General features: G+C 47.7%; 1 protein-coding gene across 1 annotated transcript in view; it reads right to left on the bottom strand.

Moving 5' to 3' along the window:
* The window catches only part of FAM241B (family with sequence similarity 241 member B), a 3,276-nt gene extending 1,132 nt beyond the window's left edge, over nucleotides 1–2,144 (bottom strand). Inside the window, exons 1-2 of the mRNA XM_059395832.1 lie at nucleotides 2,050–2,144; nucleotides 651–799 (exon numbers count right to left, since the gene is read on the bottom strand). Coding sequence (XP_059251815.1) covers nucleotides 651–743 — 93 coding nt within the window. The 5' untranslated portion in view covers nucleotides 744–799; nucleotides 2,050–2,144. The remainder of the gene's footprint in view (nucleotides 1–650; nucleotides 800–2,049) is intronic.
* Between the last annotated feature and the right edge of the window lie 8,053 nt (nucleotides 2,145–10,197).

Raw genomic sequence — 10,197 nt, 5'->3', positions numbered from 1 at the left:
TTTCTTTCTTTCTTTCTTTCTTTCTTTCTTTCTTTCTTTCTTTCTTTCTTTCTTTCTTTCTTTCTTTCTTTTTTAAGATTTTATTTATTTGACAAAGATCACAAATAGGCAGAGAGAGAGAAGAAGGGAAGCAGGCCCTCTGCTCAGCGGGGCTCCACCCCAGGACCCTGAGATCATGACCTGAGCCGAAGGCGGAGGCTTTAACCCACTGAGCCACCCAGGCGCCCCAAGGGAACAGCCATTTCTAATCCTCCCCGGTCCTCCCTTTAACACCATTCCTGGGTGGCCGTGGGTTCCTCTTCCCCACCTTCTCCACTTCTCTCTCAGCCAGCTGGCTCTTCAAAAAAAGATGCTGGCTCCAGCGGGGTTAGCCCGGTCAAGGGAGAGAGCCTCTTGGATTCCAGGTCTGGGGAGGTTGCTGGGAAGAGTGAGAACTGGGGAGGCAGGCGGATCCTATTGCAGATTGCAAGAATGCAAATTTCCCCCAAGTCTTGACCCTCACCTCATGCTCCTTAGCCGGGCTCTCCGCAAAGAGGGCTTCTGACTAGAGAAGGCTAATGACTAACAAAAGAGCTTCTGCTTGCTAAGGGGTAACTGACACGGAGGGCAGGAGCCCAGCTTTTCCCCTGCCACGGGTGCTGGGCACACACCTGTCGAGGGGCGCTACTGCGTGCTGGGAGAGTGTTCCTCACGCGGGGGTCGTCGTCCTGCACTATCTCCCCATTGGCCAAGATCCGCACCATCCTCCCAGGAACGATGGGTCCCTGCTGGGCTGTGCCTGTCCCCAGACCTCAAAAACCTGAAAGAAACAATTTATCAGAGATAAGGGGACCTCGCCTTCCGCCTTCCGTGGGAACAATGGCAATTCTGGGTGCCCATGCTGGTTACCCAGACAGAGCAGGCCCTGCGTCTGATTAATTCCAAGGAGAGAAATAAATGCGAGTTATTTGTCAAATGAAAACCTTTCAGACATCGAGGCCACTGGGAAAACTACCAAAGGGAGCCGGGGTGATGGAAGCTCTGTGACCCTGCTGCGCAGCAACCACAGGGAGGAGAGCCCTTGCTGCGCCCCATCTCACACCCCACAACACTCTCTGGAGCAAGGGACAGTTAGAGAACCCCAGGGGTGTAACAGGCTTGCCCAGCACCACTCTTCTAGAGGCAGCAGAGTCAGAACGTGAAGCTGGGAACTCTGGCGCTAGGCCCTTTTCTGGGCTCTGAACAGGGAGTCCAGGGCACCCAGCTCCCCAGTGTCTCCATTTCCCATCCGTTAAAAAGGGGCCCATTGGGAGTAAATGCCAAGGACCCGGGCCTTCTCCCCAGAGAGGATCTGGGCCCACTTTGGAGCCACTTTAGGTCCACGGCCTGGCAGCTGACCCCACTCAGGGCCACAGGGCCCCGGGAGCTGGCAGGAGGGGCAGACCCTTCTGGCAGAGGGCACACCCCTCGCCTGCCCCTCACCTCTCAGATAACACCAGCCTTCTCTGCCATCGCCGGCAGAGCCAACTTGCCCAAAATTGGGAATGGGGGATGCTGCTGTGGCTCTGGGAGGACCCCACTCCGGAGACCCCAAGGGTGTCCATGCGCTGGAGGTGGGGGTGGGGGTCCTACCACGGCTTTCCCCGAGTCTGTGTCAAAGCCATTTTTTCTCAGGAGACGAGCCACCGTTTTCACCTAAATTCTGAAAAGCATCTGGGACACCCACGCCAAAAGGGATTTAGAGCCCCTGTTCTGTTGCCCTTGGGCTAGAGCCTGGGCCAGGCGGGTCCCCCTTCTGAAGCCCGCTGTTCCCTGCAGAAGGCCAAGCGGGTCCGCAGCTCCGCAGCCCCTCGGTGCTTTGCGCCCCCGCGCCCGCTGGGTGGGCTGAGGCCGCAGCCAGCCCCGGGACACCTGACTCCGGGAGGGGGGCGCGCGGGCGATCGCAGGGGGCGTGCTGCGGGCAGGGGCGGGGGGATCCGGGGAGGGGGCGCCGCCCCAGCTGCCGAGCCCGACCCTGGAGAAGGGAGGCATGCGAGCTCGCTGGCCCTCGCCCAGGGCCGAGACACCCACCTGCGGTCGCGGCTCCCGGCCTCAGCGGCGTCCACTCCCGGCGGCTCCCAGGCCGCTTCCTCCCACCTGACCTCACAGGAAGCGCGCGCCGCAGCGGCGCGGCCCCCTCTGCAGGCCGCAGGGGGAACTGCAGCTGCCGGGCCCCCGGGCGGCGCAGGGCGGGGAGGAGGGAGAAAGGGGGCGCCACCAGGAAGGGAGGGGGGAGGGAGAAAAGAGGATAGAGAAGGGAGAAAGAAAGGAAGAAGGAGGAGAGAAAGGAGGGAGAAAGGGAAATGGACCCCATGGAGGAACCCTCTGCCCTGGGTGGAAAGATGGCACACACTAAACCCACAGATGAGAGTTTGCTGAGCCCCTGCCGGGATGCCTCTCGAGTAGGACCCAACCCTACCCTCAAGGATCTCCAGCTCCAGTGGGGAAGATAAGGCGTGAACCACAAGGCAAGTGCAAATAACTGTAACTTGAAGGAAGGCAGGCTTCCTGGAGGAGGTGGTCTTTGAGTTGGGGCCAGAAGTTTAACTAGGATAAATAGGGAAGAGTGCCACGCCTTAAGGGACTGAACAGTCAATCTCAGCCTCTTTCCTGATGTTTTCGTGTCTCCACCCTCCTGCCGACTTTCATAAGCTGGTCCCTTTGAACCCATTCACCAGTGGGAAAGAATGAGTTCTGTAGTCCCACAGCTTGGGTTTCAGGCTCTGGCAAGTTACTGGGCTGCTCACTCTCCTCGTTTGCAAAATGGGGATAATCACACTTCACAGGACTGTTGCCAAGATTAAGAATGAGAATTGCCGACACATGGCAAGTGTTGATAAACATTGGCTGTGACTATCAGGGAATAGATGCTTCTGGAAGGAGGCAGTTATTTGTCGAGTATATAGTAAGACCCACTGGGTACATACACCGTAGTAAGATGCCCGCTGGCCCCTAGTGAGGGAAGCAGAAAGGAGGATGAAAAGTTGGCCTTGCCCTAAGGACTCATCACCTGCTATCATGGTTTAATTCTTTGATTATGAAACCTCATCAGTGAAAAGTGTTAAGCAGGTCCCCCTGATATCTATATCTCATTTGTGTATTATTTATTGGCTTGTGGATAAAAAGCAGCTGCTAGAGCCAACCTGGCTTGAACCTGGCACAGCTGCTTTCTAGTGGTGCGATGGGCCCATTATTCAGCCTTTCTGGTTTGAGTTCCTTCGTCTGTAAAATGAGGATAACACCAGTACTTTTGTCATCGGATCTTCATGGAACACTGAGCACTTGGGGTACAGCCTGGTCACTGTAAGTGCCCACGGCTGCTGATGCTCACGATGATTACCACTGCTCTGCTACGGTAAGTCAGTTGTAACCCATGGACTCTACACAAGACTAGGATATCAGGTAGATACAAAACTGAAATCCTAATGCTTTCTTCCTGCACTCAGAAGCAGGGGTTAGTGTGGAAGGGGTGATTCCAGGGCAGGATTCCTTTTTTTAAAAAAATATTTTATTCATTTATTTATTTGACAGAGAGAGAGAGAAGGCAGGAAAGGAAACACCAACTTGGGGAGTGGGAGAGGGAGAAGCAGGCTTCCTGCTGAAAAGGGGGGGGGGCGGGGACTAGGGGCAGTGGGAGGGGCGGCTGGCTCCCAGGACCCTGGGATAAGGTCCAGAGCCATGCAGATGCCCCTAGGACAGGATTCCTGATTCGAAGGGGTGGTCTGCTGCTCTCAAAAGTGGCTGGACATTAGAATTACCTGGGATGTTTAAAAACAATCCCAATGCCTAAGTCCCACCCCAGAGGTGACAGTACTCTGGATCTGGAATGCAACCTATGTATGGAGACATTTTAAAAAACTAATTCTACTGGGTGATGGATACTGAGGAGGGTATGTGCTATGGTGAGTGCTTTGATTAAGCCTGATGATTCACAGACCTGTACCCCTGGGGCAAATAATACATTATGTGTTAATAAAATAAAACAAAAACAAACAAAAATGAATTCCAGGTGATTCTAATGAGCAGCCTGAGCTGAGAACCACTGCCTTCCATGAAGAGATCCACTCAAGTGGGGCTCCCAACCCGAGATCACCAAGGACAGAGAGACTTTAGTGGGCTGGGGGAACCAGGGAGGAGATAAGGTCTGTACCCAGGAGGTCTTGCGCCAGTGCAACTGCTGCCAAAGAGACCTGGTCCTACCAGAGATAACCATGAGAGCCCAGAGGAGAATGTCTCTCTAGAGAAGGTTAGGAACAGCCTTAGGGGGCAGTAATGTTTGACTAGACTTTGAAAAGACCTATCAGTACCAATTAAAACAGCCTCAAAAGGCTGGAGAGGTTCCCACCTCTCCACTTCCTTCAGGTGTCTCCCCTGCTCAAGAACCTGCAATGGCTCCCTATTGTCTGCTCCAAAAAGACCCAGCTCATTGGCGGGCTCTGACAACCTTCCAAATCTGGCCCTAGCACACTCTTACCAACTCCCTGACTCAGCTCCACCCACCTGGTCCTGAAGTATGTCACCCAGAGTCCTACTTGGCTTGGGCCTAGAAAGTTGGCCTGAAGGTCCTCTCCACCCAATCTAAATCCTCCCATGCTTTTATACCAACAACACAAACTTCAGTTCTGAGTGTTCCATGTAATAATAATAACCCCTGTGTGTGCAGAGGCCCTATGCTTTCCAAAGTGCTTTTCCAGACCATATCATTCTTCTTTGGATTATGACATAGGAAGCATAGGTATTATTGTTCCATTTTGCTAATAAGAAACTGAGACTCAGGGGTGCCTGGGTGGCTCAGTGGGTTAAGCCTCTACCTTCGGCTCAGGTCAAGATCTCAGGGTCCTGGGATGGAGTCCTGCATCAGGCTCTCTGCTCAGCGGGGAGCCTGCTTCCCCCTCTCTCTCTGCCTGCCTCTCTGCCTACTTGTGATCGCTCTTCTCTCAGATAGATAAATAAAATCTTTAAAAAAAAAAAAAAAGAAAGAAAGAAAGGAAAAAAGAAAAGAAACTGAGACTCAGAGACATGGCACATAGCCAGCTCCAGGTCAGTGTTAGTGCCAGGATTCAAATGAACCCAGGTTCTCCCCTCCCCCTCAGGCCCATCCCCTCTCTGCTGCCTCTTTATTTTGTGCTTCCCACACCCAATGCCATGAGCACGAGACTGCCAACGCCGCCCCCCCCCCCCCCCCCCCCCCTCATGCCTTAATCCCAGCAGGTGTCCCATTAAAGCATGCTTTTGGCTCTGCTGGTTGTCATCGCACACTCTTGCTAAAGTTTGGGCCACCCTGCTTTAGATCAGTGGCTTTGCAAACACTTTTGGTCCAGTACATTTTACATCATGACCTAGTAGCCACACTCATGTGAAGAAGTTTCAACAACAGTATTTACCCTTTCTACATGAAATATACCGTGATGTTTTCTATTTTTTAAGGGAAAAAGTGCTAATCAATTTCTCACACTATTTTGCTATCCATGAATATAGTGGTTCTCAACCCTGATTGCATGTTAGAATCACCAAAGGGAAATTTCATCAAGTATTGGTGCCCAAACCAGTTGGATCAGAATCTCCAGGAGGTGAAGCATGGACATCTCCATGCCCGGTTACTTAATAAGCACTCAAGCTTGTAGATACTAATGTGCGGTTTAAAAACACTGCAGTAGACGTTCCTCCGGGATGGACGGCTGCCCCTAAACTTAGAGTTCCTTCAGATACAAAGCAGTAAGTTCCACGAGGCTAACAAAGATAAGCTTGTGTAATAAGACCCAAGCCCCAAAGAGGAAACACTGCCCAGAGCACAACACCACAATGGCAGTCCCTCGCCTCCACTGACTATCCAAACGCCAGGAAGAAAGACCAACCCCGAGCCTCCAATATGGCACCAATCCTCAAAGAAACCCTCTGATTCACTGGTGGCAAGTTGACTTCATTGAGCCCCTTCCACCCCAAGGGCCAGAAATTCATTCTAGCAGGGAGAGACACCCATTCCAGGTATATGTTTGCCATTCCTGCCTGGAAGGCCTCAGCCCAAATCACACATGTTACAAAGTGTTTAATCTCCTGGTCCAGGATCCCATGTAACATGGCATCAGACCCATGGCATCACAGCCAAGCAGGTGCAAGAGGGTACCCATAACCATAGGATCCACAGGTTACATCACATACTACACCAGCTGGCCTAATACAGTGTTCGAATGGCACCCTGAAGACCCAGCCCAGTGCCAGCTCAGAGACAATACTCAGCAAGAATGCTGTGCCATCCGCAAGGGATGCATTCTCTACCTTAAACCAAAGGCCTAGACAAGCTGTGTGTCTCCAGTTGGAAAACACTTGGATTCAGGAACTCGGAAGTGGAAGCAGCAGTGGCCCCGCTTACTATGGTGCCCAACGACCCTCTTCGGGAATGTGTGCCTTCCATCCCCACAACTCTGGGATCTGCAAAGATGGAAGTCCTGCACCCCAAAAGGGAGCACCAGTACCAGAGAACACAACAGGAGTTCTTTCAAACAAAATGCTAAGGGTGCAGCCTGAATACTTCGGGTTCTTGTTTCTGGAAATTAGCAGGCAAGAAGAGGAGCCATTGCCCTTGTCCAAGAGTGACTCGTCCTTGTTACTGGGAGGAGGGAGGGCTGCTCTTACATTAATGCAGACAGGACAACCATATCCGGCCCCCAGATGGTCCACTTGGATGCCTCTTGGTTGTCCTTTACCCGAGTGTAGTGGTAAAGGGCAGTACAACAACTCTGTCCTCACAAGGCCATGTGACCAGAAGTTCAGAGCCCTCAGGGATAAGTGTCTGGGTCACACTTCCAGGTGAGTCACTGAGGCCAATAGAGATGCCAGGTGAGGGGGAGGGGTGGGGAGGGACGATGATCAGTTACAGCTACAATGGAGGAGACTGTAGTTGGTCCCCCTAGTATTTCTCTGGAAGACCAATCCATCGGAATCCTGAGAGAGTAGATCTCGAATGGTGTGATGGATGGGCTGTAGGAGACATGAAGATAAGCTTGCCAGACCCCCCTCCAGGGAAGGACTTGTTGTTCTAACTTCTGCAAGAGCATCTGGAACCTTTAGCTGTCAGCCCCTTCACACAAGTTGCTTTGATGCGGAGGGACCCTCCCCCCAGGGTCAAGTCCTCCCACAGTCCATGAATGAGGGACACAGAAGATATGCGTGGGCTGTGTCAGCTTCAGAGATTCTCCTGAGGTTGGCTGAGGGGGTCAGGTTTTTATCATAACTTAGTTTTCCCGTCTGCTCAACCCTCTTTGCTCTGTCTCCCTCAACAATCTACTGAACTCCCAATTCTGTCTCAAGAGTATGCTTCCTGGAGAACCCAAAAGAGAACAAGTCCCCATTTTGCTGGAGTGGGAGAAAGTTTAATCTCATTTACTGCAAGATAGCCACTGCCTTGGACGCAGCAGGCACAGCCAAATGTCCTTCAGATTCATAGTCCCCTTTAGCCTTTTCAGTACTGAGCCCTCCCCCTCCACCAAGGTTTGGCAGGTAACTAGACATCCATCTAGGTAGCTGGAAAATCCAAAATAAATGATGAGAATTTAGAAGACATTTTAGTAAGATTATTGTCTATAAATTGGTCATATTCTTAAATACAGGCAGCAGAGTTAAAAACTTAAATTACAAGAGGCACCTGGGTGGCTCAGTGGGTTCAAGCCTCTGTCTTCGGCTCAGGTCATGATCCCAGGGTCCTGGGATCGAGCCCTGCATCGGGCTCTCTGCTCAACAGGGAGTCTGCTTCCCCCTCCTCTCTCTCTGCCTGCCTCTTTGCCTGCTTGTGATCTCTGTCAAATAAATAAGCAAAATCTTAAAAAAAAAAATATATATATATATATATATATATACACACACACATAAATCCACTAGGAGTAATCTAAGATTAAAGATGTGCATGGGGTCCTCTATTCTGTTCCACCCATCTATGTGTTTATCCTTCTGCTAATATCACAGAGTCTTGATTATGTAGCTATATCATAATTCTTGATATTGGGTAAGAATGATTCTTTCCCCCTTTATTCTTTTTCTTCAAAATTGTTTTAGTTTTTATAGCTCCTTTGTCTTTCCATATAAAATTTAGAATAATTTGTCTATATCTACAAAAATTCTTACTGGGATTTTGATAGGAATTGTGTTAAACCTGTCTCTCAATTTGGGAGAAATTGGCATCTTTTCACTCTGTGGTATCTCCCACAATTTGTGTACACAATTTGTCCCTTGGCTTATTTAGATCTTTTTCTGTTTCTTCTGTCAGCACAGTATAGTTTTCAGCATATCAGTGCTATACATGTTTTGCTAAATTTACACCAAAATATTTCATTTTTAAATGATTGCAAATGATATTATATTTTACATTTCAGTGTCCATATGTTAATTGCTAGTATAGTAAACTACAATTAATTATTGTATATTTGTCTTATATTCCATGACCTAGCTGAACTCTCTTACTAGTACTAGGTATTTTTGTAGATGTATTGGAATTTTCTGTGTAAACAATCAGGTCATTTGCAAATAGAGTCCATTTTATTTCTTCCTTTCCAATCTTTATGTCTTTTATTTCTTTTTCTTGCCTTAATGCACTGGCTAGAACTTCCGATACTACATTGAATAATAATGGTGAAAGTAGACATCCTTGCTCGTTCCCAAACTTAAGGGGAAAATCACTGTTTTTCCCCATGAAATATATTAATTGTAGGGTATGAATATGTGTATACACACACACATACACACACACACACACAGATGCTCTTCATCAAACTGAAGAATATCCTATTTCTATTTTTCTGAGCATTTTTAGCATGGATAGAGTATTGAATTTTGTCAAATGCTTTTTCTGTATCGATTGATATGATGGTGTGATTCTTCTTCTTTAATATGTCAGTGTGTTAGATTATATTAAGTGATGTTCAAATACTAAATCAGACTTGCATGTCTAGCATAGTCATGCTATATAATTCTTTTTATAAATTGCTGAATTGTATTTGCCAGTATTTTGTTTAGGGTTTTACATCTATTTTCATGGAGGATATTGAGGATTGTTTTCCTGGGGATTTTTTTTTGGGGGGGGCAGACTATCTCTGTCTAATTTTATTGTCAGGGCAATACTACCTTTATAGAATGAATTAGTAAGTGTTCCTTCTTATTTTCTGGAAAAGTTTGTACAGAATTAGCATTAATTCTTTAAATGTTTGGTAGAGGGGTGCCTGGGTGGTAGAGGAAGTTGAGCATCCAACTCTTGGTATAGGCTCAAGTCGTGATCTCAGGGTTGTAATCTCATGGTCGTGAGATAGAATCCCCACGTCATGGAGTCTGCTTGGGATTCTCTCTCCCTCTCCCTCTGCCCCTCCCCCACCAAATCAATTAATCAAACAATCTTAAAAAAAAAATGTTTGGTAGAATTCACCAGTGAATCCATCTAGACATGGAGATTTATTTGGGGGGGGGGAGTTTTAAAATTATGAATTCAACTTCTTTGATGGCTATAGAGTTGTTCAAATTATCTATTTCCTATTGAGTGAATCATAATGATGTGTTTTCGAGGAATTGGTCCATTTTGTCTACATTGGCAATATATATTTGTGGAGTTGTTTGTAATATTCTCTTATTATCTTTGTAGTGTCTGCTGGATCTGCTATGATAGCCCATGCTTCATTCCTGATACTGCTATTTGTGCCTTCTTTCTTTTCCCCTTCACTCTTGCTGAAGATTTGTCAATTTTAGTGTTCTTTTCAAAGAATCTGCTTTTATTTCATTGACTGTTCTATTGATCTTTTGTTTTCAATTTCACTGACTTCTGTGCTTTGTTATTGCCTTCCTTCTGTTTGCTTTGGAATTATTTTGTTCTTTATTTTCTAAGTTCTTAAGGTAAGAGCTTAGATGATTTGTCTGAGGCTTTTCCTGTTTTCTAATGTAAACATTTATTGGTTTATATTTCCCTCTCAGCTTTAGCTCTGCCCTACAAATTTTGATATGTTGTATTCTCATTTTCATTTCATTTAGTTCAATGAATTTTTAAATTTCTTTGTTATTCCCCCTTTGATGCAGTCTGAAGCTGCCAGTGAATCTTTAGGTGTTTGGAACTTTTCTTGTTACCTATTACTGGTTTTGTTTGATTCCACTGGGATCAGAAAACACTCTCTGTTTGAGCTCAGTTCTTAAAGACTTGTTGAGATT

The sequence above is a fragment of the Mustela nigripes genome, chromosome 4 (genome assembly GCF_022355385.1).
Source record: "Mustela nigripes isolate SB6536 chromosome 4, MUSNIG.SB6536, whole genome shotgun sequence".
Lineage (NCBI taxonomy): Eukaryota > Metazoa > Chordata > Mammalia > Carnivora > Mustelidae > Mustela > Mustela nigripes.
The sequence above is the reverse complement of the archived record's forward strand: the minus strand, read 5'-3'. Positions and strand labels throughout refer to the sequence as shown.